Source organism: Neltuma alba, unplaced genomic scaffold (genome assembly GCF_004799145.2).
Source record: "Neltuma alba isolate B1F8T4 unplaced genomic scaffold, ASM479914v2 tig00001789_pilon, whole genome shotgun sequence".
In the NCBI taxonomy this organism is placed as follows: Eukaryota; Viridiplantae; Streptophyta; class Magnoliopsida; order Fabales; family Fabaceae; genus Neltuma; species Neltuma alba.
Genome location: NW_021632615.1, coordinates 1 through 21,830, shown reverse-complemented (window position 1 = coordinate 21,830; position 21,830 = coordinate 1). Strand labels below are relative to the sequence as shown.

The window sequence follows — 21,830 nt, the reverse complement described above, 5'->3', positions numbered from 1 at the left end:
GGACGAGGATGACCATGAAAGACATAATGGGTTGTAATGTAAAGTTCTGTAAAATGAAGGGAAGAACTCAAATACCCAATGTGCAAAAGACGTCAATGATGAAGGAGAAGCTTTTGATTAAATTATTGTTTTTATGCCTTTGTTTTTGTAGCTGACTGTCTAGTCAAATTTATATGGGTACCTGTCTGCCATGCAAGTCAGTGCGCTGAACAGTTTTTTTAACAGTGTTAACCATTTTTAAACAGTTTTAGACGGTAGGGACTGAGAGAGCTGACTGTGTAAACCTAAAGGACTTGATTTAAAACAAAAAAAAAAAAAATGCAGGGACCTGATTCAAAGTTCAAGCAAACTATACGGACTATGAAGTTACTTTTCCCTTTTTTTTAAAGAAGCTAAGTATCAGTTATAAGACTGTATTTATTTCAAATTATATATCTATTTAAATAAAAAAATTTAAGATAAGAAGAAAAAGGTAAATTAATGAAGCCCAACACTCTAGAAGTTGGACACACGGAAACGGCAAACATATTGACTTCTCAGCACAAGAGACGGAATTTTTCATTATTGCCCTTCACATCGTACGCGCGTTCTTCCAACTCTTACATCATCTGGTGCTTTCTCAAGCCCTCTATATATAAGGCCAAAGCAGGAAAGATTCCCATCTCCTACGCCCTGAGAGTTGATAAGATGGAAGCAAGAGTTGAAGATATTGTGATTGTGGGAGCTGGGATCGCTGGCCTTGCAACCTCCTTGGGACTTCACTGGTACTCCCTTCTGCTAATTCTATTCCAATTTCACTGTTGTGTGTTTTCGCCCTGTGAAAGACTGCTGAGTTTTCTTTTCTTTTCTTTCTTTCTTTCTTTGTTTTTTTAATCCTTTTTTGAGTAAACTATTAGGTAGATTTTGTTTCTCTCTTTTGAAAGTGAATATATATATATAGATGTATGTATATATGTATATGTAAATCTTGAGTTGTGTTGAAGTACATAAATCATAGTAGATTTGTTTTTTTGGGGAAAATAAATAACAAATTAAAAAATTTCTTTTAATTTTTTTTAAACTTCACATACCTCTTTCAATCTTAATTAAGGAGTTGGAATAAAAATTATAATTAAAAAAGTAAATAATTGTGTAATTTGATCATTTAACTTTATATGGGGTTTTTATTTAGTCTCTTAACTTTAAAAAAATATATTTTTAGTCTTTTAACTATAAAATCATTAGGCTTAAATGACGATTTTTCTTATAATAATTAATGTTGTTTTGAAAATTAAACTCAATATGTTAGTATTTGAGAATGTTTTATTAACATTTAAGATATCAATGTCATTATTTTTCGTTAATAATTTTAGAATTAAATGACTAAAAATATATATTTTTAAGTTAAAAGACCAAATTAAAATATGGTATAAAGTCAAAGGATATAAGTTCATTATAAAAAAGGAAGTAATTTATACAAATCTCGAAATAAGATGTTTATACTAATTTTAAAAAATTCCGTTATTTTGTTGGCAAAAAAAAAATCTGTGATTTTGATGAAATGGCTACATAATTTAATTTGGGTTAAAGGTTATTTTTACACTCTCATAAGTTTTATTTTTAACTCAATGCCAATCCGGAGTCTTAATGAAAAGAAAGAAGCAATATCATTTTTTAAAAAAATAAGTTAATATTAATTATTAAAAAACTAACCTTGATGGTTATCATTCTTATAGAAATGGTAACATTACTTTTTTTAAATATTTTCAGGGTAACATTGAGTAAAAACATTTTCTAGATACTCACAATTCTTTTACGAACATTTTCTGAATAAAAATGACTCTCAACGCATTTAATTTTTTTTACCCCAAAAATGTCGATCAAGTAAGCAAAGTGTTTTTATTCATATAAACTTGCAGGTTAGGCATCCGAAGTTTGGTTTTAGAATCTTCAGATAATTTGAGGGTCACAGGATTTGCCATCACAATGTGGACAAATGCTTGGAAAGCTTTAGATGCTCTTGGCCTTGGCCACATCCTTCGTCAACAACACTTACAGCTTCACGGGTAATCTTTATGTAGTGATCCTTTATGAATACATGTATAAATCCATGACACGTAGTTCCAAAAATTAAATTAATAATAATTAGGTTCTTGACAAAACTTTGTAAAAAATGAATTAATAAATAGTGATTTAGACAATTGCTAATTTAGGTGTCTCAATTGTAAACGCAACATTTAAATTTAAAAACCTGTAAGGACATAATAAAGGGGAAATGAACTGTGAGGATTAATGAATTAGTTTTTTTAGAACTTTTTTGCATTGTTAATTTCGATGAGACAAGTAAAGAGATGAGAACGATACATATACATATATATATATATATTATATGTATATATTGGGTAATGATTAAGAGCCTGAAACTAAACATTTTGAGACTGGAGTGCAGAAATGTCACTACTTCTTTCATCACGGGACAACAGATATCAACAACCCTTCTCGCCAATGCCACCGGAAAACAGTAAGTAAAATACGTAAATGATGACTCTGTTCTCTTTATAATAATCATTATCAGTATATATATCTCGAGTAGCTGTGAATTTACTTTTGTTGTGTAGGGGGAAAAATAGTTACAAATTTACCTCCAAAGTTTTCATTGAGAAGCGTTTGCCTCTTGGAAGGGTTTTTTTGTTTTTTTGGGAATTCAATATTATCTTTTAAGTTTAGAATGGTATAAATTTTGCCTTTTATCATTAAAAATTATTAACGATCAACATTAGTTTTTTTAACAATAAGAAAAAAATTATTATAATTTTAAATTTTCAGGATAATATTGAATCCAAACAAGACTTTCTAGCACCAGCGTTTTTAAGTAAAAACTTCTGAGGCAAATTTGTATGTTAACCTTTCGAGGTGCTTTTGTGGAAGTTCAATCTTTTTTTAACCCTGGACGCAAGGAGCTATTATGAATTCTATCAGTTAGCATCTTCACCACTTCTACATATACAAACAGTTACATAAACACACAATTTTACAAGCTGGTTCATATATATATATATATATATATATATCTATTTTAAAATGTATTACATGAAATTTATCACTGATCAGGGTCCAAATTAGATGGTTGAAGGAATTTTTACATGGTGCAGTGGGGCCCATGAAGTTCGTTGTATCAGACGGCAGTTACTGTTGGAAGCGCTTGCCAACGAACTTCCAAGGGGCACCATCAGGTACTCTTCAAAGGTGGTAGCTATTGAGGAATCTGGCTTCACTAAACTTGTTCATCTTGCTGATGGAACTGTCATCAAAACTAAGGTAACACTCGGTTCATTAACAACATCTAAGATCAACCAAGGCCTTCAATGAAAATCTCAACAATATATAGTATCATTATTGTTCATGATGGGAAAGCAGGTATTAATTGGGTGTGATGGAGTGACCTCGGTAGTAGCAAAGTGGCTTGGATTGAACAAGGTTGCCTTCTCAGGAAGATATGCAATTAGGGGTTGCATTACCTTAAAGAGTAGCCACAAGCTTGAACCTATGTTCATGCAGTTCTTTGGAAAAGGTTTTAGAACTGGCGTTGTTCCCTGTGATGACAAGACAGTTTATTGGTTCTTTACTTGGACTCCTAGTGAACAAGGTAAATCCTCTCAAACTCATAGGACAGCAGATCCCTATAATTCCTTTAACAATTGATAAGGTTGTATTCAATTTTAGTACACAAGATTCCATAAAATAAAACAATATTACCACTAGTGCTTAATATAAGATCTAATTAACTAATTTAGAGAGATTTAAAAAAAAAAGAAATAAATCACTTTAAAAGTATTCATATTTACTGTTTTTTCTCCAAATTAACTTAACTTATAAATTGATATAGAATCTAATGATAAGCATAAACATTTTTAGAGATCATGCAATATATGCTATAATTAAGTGAATTATTTAGTTTCCTTAATCTTTTCAAATTAGTAAATTGGGTTTTATAAAGAATCAGAGATAGTATATACTATCTCTTGTCTTAATTATAAGAGTTAGTTAACTAATTTGAGAAGATTAAAAAAAGAAGTTAAGTTAGTTATTTGTAACAAATAGGTGTTGTTTTTCCTAAAATATCCTTACTAATCAAGTGTATTGGCTAAAACTATAATTGTTAAAAGGATTATTTTGGGAAAAAAATACATAAATATGAGAAACAAAATGGATTGGGATCTTATATTTAGAACCAAAATAAAAGTCAAACAAGGTCTTATATTGAGGATCGGAGGTAGTACCATATTGGAACATGCTAACATTCAATAATACCATACCAAAATCAGGAGGAAGATATGCCAAATGCCACTTGAAATTTCAATTTCTCAATTCTGCATTAATATAAGTAGGCCTAGAGCTTTGCATTGGCTAGCTAATGCAGTAATTGCTTGTGAAACGCTCTATTATTGAGATTATCTTCTAAATTCTCTAGCTGTAACACTCTATTCAATATGCCTAACACCTATATAGTTTATGTTAATAAATGCAAGCGCAATACATATGCTCATTTTACTTGACTTCCCTTGCAGAAAAGAAGCTAGAAGAGGATCCGGCTAAAATGAAGCAATTTGTGTTAGAGAAGCTAGAGAATATGCCAAGTGATTGTAGAGCCTTCATAGAAAATACTGATTTGGATAATATCTTATCATCCCCATTGAGATATAGAAATCCTTTGGAGCTAGTGTTTGGAAATATCAATAAGAGCAACGTGTGTGTTGCTGGAGATGCGTTCCACCCTATGACCCCTGATCTTGGCCAAGGTGGGTGTTGTGCTTTAGAAGATGGGGTTGTTTTAGCTCGGTGTCTTGGCGAGGTCTTCTTCACAAAATCAAGCGGAGAAATTAGAAACAGGAATGGAGAAGAAGAGGAACAGTGTAAGAGGATTGAGGCTGGCTTGAAGAAATATGCTAAAGAGAGACGATGGAGAAGTGCAAATATAATCTCTGCTGCTTATGTGGCAGGCATTATTCAGCAGGGCGAATCCAAATTGATCTCCTTTTTCAGAGATAAGTTTCTGGCTGCACTTCTAGCTGATATTCGATTAAAGATAATTGATTTTGATTGTGGAAAGCTGAGCAACTCTTAGATCTCTAGCTATGAGTTGTTAATGGAGACACAATGTACTACTACATATAAATAAGGTGATGATGATAAACAGCGTGAAAGCATAGACAAATAGCTTCTCTGCTTCGTTATGTTTTTTTTTTGAAATAATAATAAAACTGAAGAGCGAGAAAGGAGTATTTGATTTGGATTAGTGTTCATTGAAGGTGAATTCTTAGTATTGCTAGTTAGGTACTGGAAGATCCCTCTGTGGAAGAAATTGAAACCATGGGAGCTGCTGATGGTACAATTAAGAGTGGTGTAGTTGTGGCCTTGATGGGTGTCATGAGAGTCGAGTTGATCCTAAGAAGAGTTTCGCGGATAAGGATGACCGTGAAAGACTAATGGGTTGTAATGTAAAGTTCTGTAAAATGAAGGGAAGAACTCAAATACCTAATGTGCAAAAGACTTCAATGATAAAGGGGAAGCTTTTGATTAAATTAGTGTTTTTATGCCTTTGTTTTTGCAGCTGAATGCCTAGTCAAATTTATATGGGTACCCGTCTGCCACGCCAAGTCAGTGTGCTTAACAGTTTTTTAACAGTGTTAACCATTTTTAAACGGTTTTGGACGGTAGGAACTGAGGGAGATGACTGTGTAAACTTAAAAGACTTGATAAAAACTAAAAAAAAAAAATGCAGGGACCTGATTCAAAGTTCAAGTAAACTATAAGGACTTCGAAATTACTTCTCCCTTTATTTTTGAAAGAAGCTAAGTATCAGTTATAAGGCTGTATTTATTTCAAATTCTATATCTATTTAAATTAAAAAAATTAAAAAAAGAAGAAAAAAGCAAATTAATTAAGTCCAACACTCTATAAGTTGGATACGTGGAAACCACAAACATATTGACTTTTCAGCACTAGAGACTGGATTTTTCATTATTGCCCTTCACATCGTACGCGCGTTCTTCCAACTCTTACATCATCTGGTGCTTTCTCAAGCCCTCTACATATAAGGCCGAAGCGGATAAGATTCCCATCTCCTACGCCCTAAGAGGTGATAAGATGGAAGCAAGAGTTGAAGATATTTTGATTGTGGGAGCTGGGATCGCTGGCCTTGCAACCTCCTTGGGACTTCACAGGTACTCCCTTCTGCTAATTCTATTCTAATTTCAGTGTTGTGTTTTCGCCCTATGAAAAACCGCTGAGTTTTCTTTTCTTTTCTTTTCTTTCTTTTTTTTCTTTTACCTTTTTTGAGTAAACAATTAGGTAGATTTTGTTTCTCTCTTTTGAAAGTGAATATATATATATATATATATAGATGTATGTATATATGTATATATAAATCTTCAGTTCTGTTGAAGTGCATAAATCATCGCAGATTTGTTTTTCTGGGGAAAATAAATAACAAATTAAAAAATTTCTTTTAATTTTTTTAAACTTCACATACCACTTTCAATCTTAAGGAGTTGGAACAAAATTTATAATTAAAAAAGTAAATAATTGTGTAATTTGAAGTTTAGATTAAAGCATATATTTAATCATTTAACTTTATGTAGATTTTTAATTTAGTCCCTTAACTTTAAAAAGTACTCCCTCCGTTCCTTATTATAAGAGACAAATAACCGAAGTACGTTGATCAAAAAAATAGTTAAAGTTAGTTAAGAACAATTAATGTATAAAAAGTATAATTTTTTTCCAAAAATGCCCTCATTAATAAGGAGAGAGAACAATTAAATTATTAAAAGAAAGAGAAGTGGGAGGGAGAGAGAGTGTGAGTTGAAGATAATAAATATGGGTAAAATAGTAAATCAACACAAAAAAGTAGAGACAACTTGTAAGTGTCTCTTATATATAGGAACATGGCATAAGCATCAAGTGTCTCTTATAATAAGGAACGGAGGGAGTATATTTTAGTCCTTTAACCATAAAATCGTTAGGCTTGAATGACGATATTTTTTATAATAATCATGGTTGTTTTGAAAATTAAACTCAACATGTTAGTATTTGAGAATGTTTTATTAACATTTAAGATATCAATATCATTATTTTTCGTTAATAATTTTATAATTAAATGACTAAAAATAGATTTTTTAAAGTTAAAAGACCAAATTAAAATTTGATATAAAGTCAAAGGATATAAGTTCATTATAAAAAAGGAAGTAATTTATACAAATCTCGAAATAAGATGTTTATACTAATTTTAAAAAATTCCGTTATTTTGTTGGCAAAAAAAAAATTTGTGATTTTGCTGAAATTCATGAAATGTTCACATACTTTAATTTGGGTTAAAGGTTATTTTTACACTCTCATAAGTTTTATTTTTAACTCAATGCCACTCCGGAGTCTTAATGAAAAGAAAGAAGCAATATCATTTTTTTAAAAAATAAGTTAATATTAATTATTAAAAAACTAACCTTGATGGTTATCATTCTTTATAGAAAGGGTAACATTACTTTTTTAAAAATATTTTCAGGGTAACATTGAGTAAAAACATTTTCTAGATACTCACAATTCTTTTACGAATATTTTCTGGATAAAAATGACTCTCAACGGATTTAATTGTTTTTTTTAAGCAAAAATTTCGATCAAGTAAGCAAAGTGTTTTATTCATATATATATAAACTTGCAGGTTAGGCATCCGAAGTTTGGTTTTAGAATCTTCAGATAATTTGAGGGTCACAGGATTTGCTATCACAATGTGGACAAATGCTTGGAAAGCTTTAGATGCTCTTGGCATTGGCCACATCCTTCGTCAACAACGCTTACAGCTTCACGGGTAATCTTTATATATATAAAGATATTTTATAAACCCATGTATAAATCCATAGCAGTCAGTTCAAAAAATTAAATTAATAATAATTAGGTTCTTGACAAAATTTTGTAAAAAATGACTTAATAAATAGTGATTTAGACAATTGCTAATTTAGGTGTCTCAATTGTAAATGCAACATTTAAATTTAGAAAACTGTAAGGACGTGATAAAGGGGAAATGAACTATGAGGATTAATGAATTAGTTTTTTAAAACTTTTTTGCATTGTTAATTTCGATGAGACAAGTAAAGAGATAAGAACGAGATATACATATTGGGTAATGATTAGGAGCTTGAAACTAAACATGTTGGGATTGGAGTGCAGAAATGTCACTACTTCTTTCATCACGGGACAACAGACATCAACAACCGCTCTCGCCAATGCCTCCGGAAAACAGTAAGTAAAATATGTAAATGATGATTCTGTTCACTTTATAATAATCATTATCGGTTATCGGCATATATATATATAGAGAGAGAGAGAGGGAATATAGCTGTAAATTTACTTTTGTTGTTTAGGGGGAAAAAAGGTTAAGGTGCAAATTTACCTCCGAAGTTGTCATTGAGAAGTATTTACCTCTTGAAAGGTCTTTTTTCTTTTTTAATTCAATATTGTCTTGTAAATTTAAAGTCGTATAAATTTTGCCTCTTATTATTAAAAATATTAACAGTTAACATTAGCTTTTTTAACAATAGGAAAAAATTGTTATAATTTTAAATTTTTGGGATAACATTGAATCCAAACAAAACTTTCTATTACTAGTATTTCTGAATAAAAACTTTCAGGGCAAATTTGTATGTTAACCCTTTGAGGTGTTTTTGTGGAAATTCAATCCTTTTTTCTACCCTGGACACAAGGAGCTGTTATGAATTCTATCAGTTAGCATCTTCACCACTTGTACATATGCAAACAGTCACATAAACACACAATTTTACAAGATGGTTCATATATATATATATATATATCTATTTTAAAATCTATTACATGAAATTTATCACTGATCACGATACAAATTAGATGGTTGAAAGGATTTTTACATATTGCAGCGGAGCCCATGAAGTTCGTTGTATCAGACGGCAGTTACTGTTGGAAGCGCTTGCCAACGAACTTCCAAGTGGCACCATCAGGTACTCTTCAAAGGTGGTAGCTATTGAGGAATCTGGCTTCACTAAACTTGTTCATCTTGCTGATGGAACCGTCATCAAAACTAAGGTAACACTGTTCATTAACAACATCTAAGATCAACCAAGGCCTTCAATGAAATCTCAACAATAGTATCATTTTTGTTCATGATGGGAAAGCAGGTATTAATTGGGTGTGATGGAGTGAACTCGATCGTAGCAAAGTGGCTTGGATTGAACAAGGTTGCCTTCTCAGGAAGATATGGAATTAGGGGTTGCATTACATTAAAGAGCAGCCACAAGCTTGAACCTATGTTCATGCAGTTCTTCGGAAAAGGTTTTAGAACTGGTGTTGTTCCCTGTGATGACAAGACAGTTTATTGGTTCTTTACTTGGACTCCTAATGAACAAGGTAAATCTTCTCAAACTCATAGAACAATAGATCATTATAATTCCTTTAACAATTGATGGAGTTGTATTTCATTTTAGTACACAAGATTCAATAGAATAAAATAATATTACTACTAGTCATTAATATAAGACTCAATTAACTAATTTGAAGAAATTAAGAAAAAGAAATAAATCACTTTAAAAGTGTTCATATTTACTGTTCTTTCCAAATTAAATAACTTAACTTATAAATTGATATAGAATCTAATGATAAGCATAAATATTTCAGAGAGATCATGTAATATATGTTATAATTAAGTAAATTACTTAGTTTCCTTAATCTTTTTTTGATAATATAGTAAAGATTTTACAAAGAATCGGAGGTAGTATATACCATATTGCAACGTGTTAACTCAATAGTACCATACCAAAATCAGAAGGAAGATATGCCAAATGCCACTTGACATTTCTATTTCTCAATTCTGCATCACTACAAGGAGGCCTAGAGCTCTGCATTGGCTAGCTAATGCACTAATCACTTGTGAAACGCTCTATTATTGAGATTATCTTCTAAATTGTATATTCTCTGTAACACTTCATTCAATATGCCTAACACCTATATAGTTTATGTTAATAAATGCAAGTGCAATACATATGCTCATTTTACTTGACTTCCCTTGCAGAAAAGAAGCTAGAAGAGGATCCGGCTAAAATGAAGCAATTTGTGTTAGAGAAGCTAGAGAATATGCCAAGTGATTGTAGAGCCTTCATAGAAAATACTGATTTGGATAATATCTTATCATCTCCATTGAGATATAGAAATCCTTTGGAGCTAGTGTTTGGAAATATCAATAAGAGCAACGTGTGTGTTGCTGGAGATGCGTTCCACCCTATGACCCCTGATCTTGGCCAGGGTGGGTGTTGTGCTTTAGAAGATGGGGTTGTTTTAGCTCGGTGTCTTGGCGAGGTCTTCTTCACAAAATCAAGTGGAGAAATTAGAAACAGGAATGGAGAAGAAGAAGAGGAACAGTATAAGAGGATTGAGGCTGGCTTGAAGAAATATGCTAAAGAGAGACGATGGAGAAGTGCAAATATAATCTCTGCTGCTTATGTGACAGGCATTATTCAGCAGGGCGAATCCAAATTGGTCTCCTTTTTCAGGGATAAGTTTCTGGCTGCACTTCTAGCTGATATTCGATTAAAGATAATTGATTTTGATTGTGGAAAGTTGAGCAACTCTTAGATCTCTAGCTATGAGTTGTTAATGGAGACACAAGGTACTACTACTACTGAGTTCGCCTTCGTTATGTATACAAGACAAAATCTATATTGAACCTATAGTATTACTGGCACTTAGCATTCATTTTCACCAACTCACATATCTCCAATTTTAAAGGCTCTAAGTGGACAAAAAGAAAACTCTACAAGAGATCTGAATTATCAATGGATCCAGCAATAATAGTGTAAAATGGTCATCCGTAAGCTTGCTTACACAGTGGTTTGCAAAGTTTATCAATGCATGCTTCTTGAGAAGATCATCATATGGTTATATATATATATATATATATATATATAAACATATCTTTATATATATATATATATGAATATTTGTTTGATTTCTGTTTTCCTTCCTTTTTAGGCCTGGTAAAGCTTTTCATACTATCCTTTAATCCTGAATGTTGTACTACTATTTACTACTATGTCATGTTATTAATATAAAAGCTAGTTAATTAATTTGAGCAGATTAAGAAAATTAGTTAAGATAGTTATTTATAATAAATAATATTTTCTTTTTTGAAATATCCTTATTAATAATGTGTATTAGCTAATAAAACTTTTAATACATGCAATTAGTATAATGACTACTTTGGAAAAAAATAGATAAACATGAAAAACAAAGTGAATTGAGGTATTATATGTAAGACCAAATCAAATGTCATATTAGCTCTTATATTAAGAATCGGAGATATTTTTTTTTTTTTTTTTGGGTTGGGATAATGCAGAGCAGAACAAATGTTTTTATTATACTGAAGACTTAACCAAGCTAGTACTTTCGAACTATTTAAAATATATTAAAGCATATAAGCTATTGACTCGTTTTTTTTTTCTCTTTTTGTGAAAATAATTATTGCGTCATTCCAAATATTGCCTCTTCTTCTTTACATAATTTTCTGAGTTAAGGTGGAAAAATACCTATAAACTTTTACTAAAAGTGTGCCTATAATTATATATTTTTCTCAAGTGCAAATTTACCAAATTCAAAATCAGAGCAAAAATACCAATGCTGTTAACATCGGCGGCCTCTTCTTCCCTTCTTTGTCGACACCAAAGACTTCCCTGCCCTCAACACCCAAGACTCCTCTGATCTGCCCTGTTCTTTATGCGTATCCTCTGGGTCGCTGCCCAGCTTGGTGTCACTGGCAGTTTCAAAGCCATCGGAAGCTCCTTTGTGGTCATCAACATCGGACGAGGCTGGCGATTTTGCAGTTTTCGCAGATTCAGAGGGACTCACGACTTTTTGTTCAGTCTCAGTTTCTTCCTGTTGGATCACAACCGTTTTGCAACCTAGGGATTTATATTCTGACGCTGAGAAGGAAATAGAAAGTGAATTTTCAAAGCAACTATAAATTTGCATGTAACCCTCCTTCTTACAAATTTATAGCTTTATATGACATGATGATGTGAATGGTGGGGATGGTGAAGGAACATTCAACTTTTTGAGGTTTCTTGCTTCAAATATGGATCTCATTGAGAGTCTGTTGTTCATGTTGAAAGCTTATTGGAAAGTGGGCTTGATGAATCTGCAAGAGAACTGTTGGATTGCAGAGTTTGCCTTTGATTTCTTCCATATCTGGATGCTTTGATTCTTTGATGTATTCAATTGGATGGAAGAAGCTACCCAATGCTGGAAATTTTTCTTATATTCTTCTTTAGTTCTTCCATCTCCTGTTCTTCAATTCTTCACTCTGCAAATTTCTTTTTCTTTTTTTTTTTCCTTCTTAATTTTATCTTCCTGTTTTAGTTTGATTCAGACTACATCTGACTTTGATGATATGGGATGATTTTTTATTTCACCTGTTGATTGTTGATGTGGGATAATCTCTGTTCGTTGAATTTGCCACTAATCCAAACATGGTAATGTTTGGATGGATGAGTGATGAAGATGATGGGTGATGGATTGTTTCTAAGAAAGTGGAGGACTATGCTGATGTGGACGCCAGCTTGGCCTGAGATAACAGACATTAGGCTTATGTAACGGAAATATCGTTTTTGCTCAGTTTTTTAACATTCATTGGCAGTTTTACACTTGAAAAAGAATATAAAGTGTTACGTGTACTTTTAGTTAAAATTGATAAGTATTTTTACGCCTTAATCCTAATTTTTTTATGTGAGGTGTCAACTTGCATCAAATTGAAATGAAAAATATAAATGTAAGCAATTTATAGAATTCAAACAATTATTTTAAATATAAACGTAAATAATGCCAATATTATTTTAAAGATAGCCAAAAAAAAATCTAATTGAAGATTAAATATATATATTTTCTCTAAATACCTCTTATTGTCGTTTTCTCTTTAAATTCTTTTTTGGACAACTTTCAGGACGATTGTTAACATGAGATGCTCCATTTTTTTTCCCAACTCTCGTGCTTCACATGCATCTTTCTCATCATTTGCAATGGTTTCGTTGACATTTTTGTTGATTGGAAATGGAAAAAAACTGTTGCTTAATATTTTATCAAATTCAATGCCTAATTCTACAAAATTTTTTGCCCAAAAAAGTCAACTTAGTAGCCTTACTTGATACTCCTCCGGTCCTAATTATAAGACCCAATTGACTTATTTGAGGAGATTAAGGAAGTAAATTAAGTTGGTTATTTATAATAAATAAGTGTTGTCATTCCTAAAATATCCTTGCTAATTAAGTATATTGGCTAAAACTATCATTATTAGAAGGATTATCTTAGAAAAAAATGCATAAATATAAGAGATAAAATGGATTGGGTCTTATAATTAGGACCAAATAAAAAGTCAAACTGAGTCTTATAATAAGGACCGGAGGAGTATCTTATTTGCAATTTGATGTAAATCATTGAAACAATTTGGGACATCTAACTTTAAATCTTCTTTGATTATGTGTCCACTATTATCAAGAAGACAAGTATGTTTGGTCTATTTTTTTAAAATGTTTGGTCAAGCACTTAAAAAGCACGATAACATAGGATGCCAATGGATTGATATTTCTTGCAACTGCATTTAAGTGTTTCGTCTTCTCAATTATATATCAAACAACAACAATTCATATTATTTAAATAATTAACTTCATGTTCAAAATAAAACCATTTTAAATTACCATATATAACTTAAAGTGAAGAATATATTTTAGTGATAAGTTATCTTGTGTGAGAAAATATAACTTTATATCATACTCTTAGTATTACAAAAATGACAAGTTGATTAACAACTGTTGTGGCATATATTGATAATGAATATTAACTTGCAACACACTTTTTATTAATTTAAATAGCTATATTAACAACCGCTTTGTCATATATTAACCCGTGAGAATATTGGCAAGGGCAATGCGATTTTTTTACATTTTCACTAAATTAGATCTCTCGTTTTTTTTTTTTTTTTGCCATCCACTAAATTACATCTCTTATACTTAGGTACCTTCGGAATTTCTAATTAATTTGCAGCTTTTGCGGGACTGTTTTCCTTCTTTGCTGTATTTGTTGTTCTTAAGAGTTCGGACATTAGCGCAATTTTCCCTAAAAAAAAATTAGGAGTGTTTTGATAAAACCAAATTATAGTTTGAAAAATAGTTTTTGGAGAATAGATTTTTGGGAGAATAGATTTCATAAAGAATAGATTTTATGAAAAAGTAATTTTGACAAAGTGAGAGTATTTGGATAGTTGTTATCAGAAGCACTTTTATATATACAAATTACTAAAAAAAACATAGGTTAATATGATAATTATATAAAAGATAGATTTTATAATATATTTTAATTTAAAGAAATAAAATTGTTAATAATTTATTTTTTTTACCAACATAATTAATAATATATAAGATAATATAATTAATAAATGATTAATATGTATATATATTTATAAAATATAAGATTAAATGTGTTTATGAAAAAATAATTGAGAGGTATTAAAATCATATTATCATTAAGATATATTCTAACATGTATAATCATACTCTTCAATTGAACCAAAATAGAATGCATCACTTTTTTTGAAACCATACTTTTTAAGTCAAAAATCATAATTTGTTAATTTTTCTTCGTATTTGGCACATCTTGGATCCAGATCATGAATTGGGTTCCGAAATAAACGGGACCGCCTGAAAGAAATCCCACGGTTCCGCCCGGCTCTCCTGTGAATTTTGGTTCCCTGGTGACCGGTTGGGCCGCGATCCTTTTCCACTGTGATTCCACCGTCTAACGGTGACGGTGTATGACCGTTGCACTTTCTTTCTGCCGCCTTCACTGATTCTTTCTGTTGCGTTGTGCATATCTCCTTGCCTTTCTTTCTCTTTTCACAATTGCGAGCAATCAGGGCACGGTTCTTCTTGTTGCGACGAAGATATGCCGCCACCTAAAGGTGTTCTTTTGTGTTACTTTCGCACAGTCTCCTGTACTGGGAATACTGATTAATTTTACTCTTTTTTTTTTTTTTTAAATAATGCTTCGTGCTTATTCTGTAACAGAGCTTCCAGGGTTTTACTACGACGCAGAGAAGAACAGGTATTTCCCCATTAAAGGCCCCATTCCCGGCTCTTCTCGCTCTTCTTCTGCGAAGCTTGGTCCTAAGAAACCAATCCCAAGGTCCACTCAGGTATTTATATCATTATATGCGCCTTATCGAACATTTGATATGGATTCTCTTTCTATGCGTGGCATGTTAACGATTTGTAAACTTGTTTATTCTGGTAATCATTATTACAAGCGATATTTAAAGGACAGAAATGGGTTTTTTTTTTTTTTTTAAGTTTTTAGGAATTTAAATAAGAGGGAGTGTATCTTAATAAAATAAAAATTGTTCTCTAATAACTTTTTCTTAAAGCCATTTAAGTTGGGTGGATAAGGATTTGGATGAAGGATTCTGATAGGAACTTTGCTGCACATGCAATGTAACGCAGACAGTTCAAAATAACACTGGTATTGACGTCACAATGGGAGTTCTGCTTCACAAAAGTACAGTGCTGTAAACTCATCCAAATACTATATAGGTCACCACACCCAAGCTTGGCCCGGAATACAGCAACAAAAGGCCAACACAACACATACCAACGGCACTAGATGTACAAACTGAATGTACAAAAATGATATAAAATGGCAGTGAGAACCTTGATTCCGTATTAAACAAGATAAATAAATGTTCTAAAACTCACACATGTGCCTCATGGGTTAAAACCAGCAAAAAAGAAAAAACTACAGTACAATACTCACGTTGATTACAACAAAGAAATGAAGCAACGGAAGCTGGTTTTGGAGAGGCTAGTATCCTCCCCTTGCCCTTCCATTCGCTACTTCTGGCTATTTGGTGTATAAACACTTGTATGATTTGTTTTCCATTTGTGTCAGCCCTGTGTTTCCTCTTTCTACTTTTTTACTGTCTGCAATAACTTTTTATGGCAGTAGCAGAATGAGTAATGGCCATCATATTTTAACTTCTTTCTTTCATAATTATAAACCTTTACTTATCTCATCAAATTACTCATTTCAATTAAGTTGGAATGACTGGGATGAACTATAATTTTATGTAATAAGTTGGAAGCTAAAATGAATGGGATGTAAATGTATCTTGTATAAGGTTTGGATTCTGAGCTGTATAAATGTGCCATGGCAGACGCTTAACAAGGATTCACTTATTATTCTTGTGTACTTTATCTGTGCTTTCTATGTAGCCCTTCAATAAAGTTGTGGTCATTGATGAAAAATAAATTAGAGAAAATGCTACACAAGGAATTAGGGGGTAAAATTAAGGGGTGGGTTTTGAATAATATCTGTTTAATAAAATACTTAGAGCTTCGTGATTAATTGATAATATAATGCTTGTTCTCCTATTTTTAGTATTATTGATCTTTGTTTTAATTGCATATTGTTTATCCTTGATTTTATTATGATTTTTGTGCATATTTTAAATGTAAATAGTGGTTGCTGAATCACGTTAATCACAGGAAAGGAGCCCTTGTAGGAAGCCTTTGAAGAAAACATCGAAACTGCTTCTTGCCAGGGAGTTAAGTGGCAATATCATTATGTCCTACAGATGGAAATGCAATTTCAGGGAGGAATTGCAAAAAACACAAGCATCACAACCTGTGGTATATTTCCTAAATACAGATCTTCGAATCCAAAATTTCAAATGTTGAAATCATACAGCACCAAAACTTATAAATTCTACTTTGCATGTACTTAGCAAGTAATAACTTCTGGCAAGCATTAATGATGATTAAAAGTGAAGGCACAGAATTTGCATTGTTAATGCATCATATTGCCAAAAGTTAGATCATTGTATTATCTCTTGCAGGTTTGGAAATACCAGCGAACAGATAGGATAGATATTAGTGCTCTGGAGCAGATAAACATTGATGTAGAGACTTTTGAGGGTGTGGTCAAAACTGACGTTTTGTTGTCAGGCAACTTGAATGGCTCACTACGGTAACTTCTGGTTTTGTTTCTCTTTTGCCGTGTTCTATCTGTTTTTCTTTTTACTTTTTTGAGGGTCCTTGGATGGAATACTCTATTATTAAACTTTTTACTAGGAGCTAAAACATGTCTCGGATGTTTTTATTTTGAGATAATATTCGTATTGAAAGAATATATGGACTTTGGTGTTTTGTGATTCTGAAATGATATCATGTTTCAGTTAAAGGCTGGCATCTGTCTGATGAATACTGCACAATAATGGACCTTTTTGTTCTCCTTTTAATCAGAAGAAGCCATATAGTGGATCCAGTACCATAGATAACTGGATGACAAACAGTAGCTAGCTTAGTTTTGGCTTCCATTTTAGGCTTCTTTTAAGAAATTGCACTTTTGTGAAAGCCCAATGTTGTAGCTCAAATGGGCAGCATGGAAAGTAATTAGATATAATTTGAAATGTCTATGGTGGAGGTTAGAAAGTTTTGTTGGCAAATTGTATAGATCATTATGAAATGTGGAACATTTGGAAGTTAAAAGTTATGTTTTTTTTTTTTTTTTTTTTTTCTTTTTCAAATTCCAATGGTATGAGATACAAGGCCTATATATACATCAAGGGGAAATAAAATGTAATAAAGCCTAATAAATCATAATTAATACTAATAATGGCTATGCAATAATAACTGATATTTACATTTAACGCACAACATCCCCACATGAAATCTAAGGACTAAGGAAAACTTGTTTATTTAAAAAATTTGAGAAGCATTTTAAACCCTAGGTAGTAAATTTTCAGTTCAGTGTTTTGAATTTCTCTTATGTCATACATGTAATTTATTTATTTATTATTACTTGTAAAATTTTGTGAAGTTTATTATTGCTTTTGAACTTTGACCGTGTGATCATTCTTTAATTTACTTTTTTTTTTTTTTAACTTGGTGATTAAATTGAAATTCTTCACTTTAATAGTCATTTTTTATTTCATTTTAAGCATAGGTATGCAAAACACACGCACGCGCATCTTTGTTTATTTTAAATAAATGATAAATAATTGTTTTTGTTGGGTACCTGTTGGCTCTATCTTTGATGATGTTAAAGTTAGAATATAGTGTGTTTTTTGATTCTGTGATTCAATTATTTATTTCGTTGTTATGCCGTGTGTGTTAGTGTAGCGTGCATTGTGGCCTATTGGTCTAAACGGAAATACTGAAGTTAATATACAAGAGGATAGATAAGTTAAGGAGCAGAATAAGGGAGTAATGATGAAGAGGAGGGGGCAATTAAAAAGTTGAAATTGGGGATATAAAGAGACTAGCTGAGAGCATGGAGTGGTGAGAAGAACCTTGGTCAGGATTTGGTTTGGGTGGAGAGAGCCATCCTCTTGAACGTTGGCAAACTTGTCAAGTTCTTGAGTATTTAGTTCTGACTTGCTGTGTTTGTAGTATGTTCGCTTGTGTAGTTGATGCTCTACTTTCTTGTTCCTCTTATGCATTGTTGTTTTGAATCTGTAATTCATTTCTTCACTGGTCAGTGTCATTTGTGGTACATGTGCAACTCCATATTTTATAGCAAATGTTTAATAGGAGCCTTTGCTTCATTTTGTAGTTCGTTGCTGTATGTTTGTGTTCTTTGGGTGTGATACTTGCTGGGAGGCATTCTATGAGCTGGGACATTGTAATATCTGTTCGGTGAAATAGTAGAAGTTTTATCATTTTGTTTGATCTTTCTTTTGAGTTTAATTAGAGAACTTCTTTGGTTCCTAATATATTCTTAGGTCTTCTTGCTCATTATATGGCAATTTTTTTCTTCGGCATATAACATCAATTTGTACATTGTAAAATAGTTGATTAGAGAATTAGAGAACACCAGCTACATTATTGATACCAGAAAAGAAGGAAAAAATGGCTTGCTTTTATTGCATATAGAACAGCAAGACTTCCTTATTCTTGTTTTGTTTTGTTTTTCTTCTTTTTTCCCCTTTTGGATGAACCATGAGACTTGTTAAATAGCAGATGAGTTGACCACTTTAGTAACAATGCTGTCAACAGATAGTATGTTATCATTTTAATCGAGAGCATCTGTTTACATTATGAAAGTTCAATTTTGTTTCATTTTTCCTGCAACATTTGCCCTTGTAAACGAAGTGATAATCCTTGCCTTTTTACCTGGGTATATAAGAGGTGCTTCTGATTTTCCTGCATATTTCTTGGATAAAACTTGTTATGTACGTGCTTTTGAGCCTCAAAGATATTTTGATCCTTAAATATTGCTTATTAATTGTTGATACTATATAGTATTTACTAGTTATTGCCAATTAAGTTTAATGATTGCAGTTTTTTTGAGGTTCGCAAAGAGCAAGCTATTGATATAACCTGGATGCCAGATCGTGTGAAGAATTATGCTAAAGGAAAAACATACAAGCATGACGAAGTGCCTGCACCAGTTGTTGCAAATTATGGAGGTTTAATTGAAAAGCCATCCAGAATATCTTGTATAAGATTGGGTCCAAGGTTCTCTTCTCATGCAGATGAAGGCCCTATTGTTCGTCATGTATTGTATCCTACCTATGGATATATTTATTTTGCCTTTTGTTTTAGTTGTCCGTAGCCACAATATATATTTTTCGCTGCAGTGTGTTTGTATTAATGACTATGCTCATTGTTGACATATTAGTATAATCTACTCCATCCTAGTGTAAGATCCTGTGCTGCATAGTTAACATGTTATTGATAATGTGAAGGTTCTTAGCATGACAATACAGATTTACTCATTTGGGATCTGAGACATCAGGTGGATCAATTCATATTATGGATCTTGCTGAACCATTAATGCCTAATGTTGTGAGCCCAATAAAGCAAGTTGCTTCCTTTAAGTGTACCTTTTGGACAGCAGAATATGATTATACGAGACCTCGTGCTGTAATTGGCAAGTTCTGTTGCTCTCTTTCCCTTTAACATGCTCTTTATCTCACACGTGCAAAAGATGCATGTGCTCATGCCAGTGCAAACGTGTCTCATTTGTTCAGTATTTCCTGGCACAAATAACAATATTTGTGGCCTGCATATGCATAGGTCAATCTTTCACTCTTTTTTTTTTATTTTTTTATTCCCCTTTAAAAGAAAACTTCAGCATGATTTGTGGATTATTGGAAAATAATGGTTGGTTAAATTTATTGAATAAACTGAATCTCTTATAATTTCAGAAATTTGATCTGAGTTCAGTAAAAGTATTTACAGTTTAAATTTCAGCGTATTAGGTTTACTTGTATATATATGGTTGCAAATAGCAAATAATCTCTCTTGCTCCCTTCGTGTGTGTTTGATTTTGAAAAGATGAAAGTACTCTAGACAAATACACTTTCACCAAACTGTTGTTTGGACATTTTGAGATATTTTTTACGGATGTATCTGAAAAAGCCAATGTGGAGTGAAAAATACTTTTAACGAAAGCAACTCTAAGTTACATGTATGACATGGACTTTGTAATTGTACTTTTGGCTTTCCACTTATTTTGAAATTAAAAATAGATAGATATTTGTTCCATGTTTCACAGGAAAAAAATATTTTGCCACTGAACAACGAAACAAGCAGCTCAATATAAGTCATATATCTCAAATCATGCCATTGTTTACCAGCCAAATACTCATTGGCTTTTTACATAATTTATACTTCACATAAATGAAAAATTTGGCTGTAGTTCCTAATGAAGGTCTTAATTGGTAGTGTACCGAGTTGGTGATGACTGATGAATATGATAATTGTGATGTGCCATGTATAACTTTGAATCTACTAAGGATTGATTTTAATTTTTAATCTTTAGAAGATTTCCATTTTGTATTTTATTTTTCATAGGTACCAATATTGGAGCTGCATCCGTGGATTTGGAAACTGGTCAGGCCTCGTGGTTTTTACGTTGCAAAAGCGATGTTTTTGCTGAACAAATTTTTAATTCAGTAAGTTATCTCTAATGTAAATTGCATCATTTATTTTCTATAAAAAATCATGTTTTTAATCAAATTCATCACATTTGCAGAAAAACTGACATCTTAGGAAATCTTACTGAAAACTGGATGCTGAATTGAATTATTTCAATGGATGAATATGATGAAATGGTTTCCGTGTAGAGGGGAAGCATTTGTTTACTATTTATGGTTTCAGCCATTTGCTGCTAGCACTTTCTTTATAATACACTATAAGTAACATAGTTTTTCTGGGTACAGGCCAATGTAAATTTATGAAGGGGGTGGTATATCTTGGTTTGTGCCCTAGCGATGCATGTAGGTCCAAGTCACATGAGCACAATCATCAATAAAGCATGCAAATCATTGAGTTCCAGCTGTATTAGGAATTATCAAGGACCCCAAATTACACGAGTTGAACTGAAAGGAACAGAAGTTATATTACTGATCGGGAAAGAGTTTTAGTGTTTAGCAAACTCACGTCACAATGAAAAGACTCAACAACCAAATCTTTACACATGAAGGAAATCATTATTTTTCATAACATGAAAAGAAGGATGACTATGATGGTGACGATGAAGTCAAATCTGATCTTAATTAGGCTTAAGGTCTTTAGAATGAAAGGAAATAGGTGACAAACGTTGAATTTCACCACGAGATGATAAAATTCATCCTTGGCAGGACCAATTCTTTGTCTTGTGTCACGTTCCTAAACTACACAAACATCACACTGCAATTAAAATCAATGTTAAGCTTGTTGATATAAACTCAGGAGCACGGAAAACATTCCTCAATATGAGAAGAGGGCTTAGATAAACAGTACCTTGACCAG

General features: G+C 32.0%; 3 protein-coding genes across 4 annotated transcripts; all 3 read left to right on the top strand.

Moving 5' to 3' along the window:
- Positions 1-662: 662 nt before the first annotated feature.
- Positions 663-5,269, top strand: LOC114711640 (monooxygenase 3-like). Its single transcript, XM_028896063.1, has 6 exons — positions 663-764; positions 1,899-2,045; positions 2,429-2,500; positions 3,132-3,297; positions 3,397-3,625; positions 4,548-5,269. Exons 1-6 carry the CDS (start codon positions 688-690, stop codon positions 5,102-5,104), a joined length of 1,248 nt encoding a protein of 415 aa, XP_028751896.1. The 5' UTR covers positions 663-687; the 3' UTR covers positions 5,105-5,269.
- Positions 5,270-6,024: 755 nt separating this feature from the next.
- Positions 6,025-10,879, top strand: LOC114711629 (monooxygenase 3-like). The gene is made up of 6 exons (XM_028896054.1): positions 6,025-6,203; positions 7,694-7,840; positions 8,200-8,271; positions 8,922-9,087; positions 9,180-9,408; positions 10,070-10,879. Exons 1-6 carry the CDS (start codon positions 6,127-6,129, stop codon positions 10,627-10,629), a joined length of 1,251 nt encoding a protein of 416 aa, XP_028751887.1. The 5' UTR covers positions 6,025-6,126; the 3' UTR covers positions 10,630-10,879.
- A 3,873-nt stretch (positions 10,880-14,752) lies between these two features.
- Positions 14,753-20,994, top strand: LOC114711591 (uncharacterized). Of its 2 annotated transcripts, none has more exons than XM_028896009.1 (7): positions 14,753-14,998; positions 15,105-15,232; positions 16,578-16,721; positions 16,928-17,058; positions 19,374-19,595; positions 19,802-19,969; positions 20,892-20,994. In XM_028896009.1, the coding sequence occupies exons 1-7, from the start codon at positions 14,983-14,985 to the stop codon at positions 20,974-20,976; spliced, it is 894 nt and encodes a 297-aa protein (XP_028751842.1). In that variant the 5' UTR covers positions 14,753-14,982; the 3' UTR covers positions 20,977-20,994. The 2 variants fall into 2 exon arrangements, 1 of the variants encoding a protein (XP_028751842.1); XR_003737151.1 differs by having other exon boundaries at positions 14,754-14,998; positions 19,802-20,111; positions 20,892-20,970.
- The last annotated feature ends 836 nt before the right edge of the window (positions 20,995-21,830 follow it).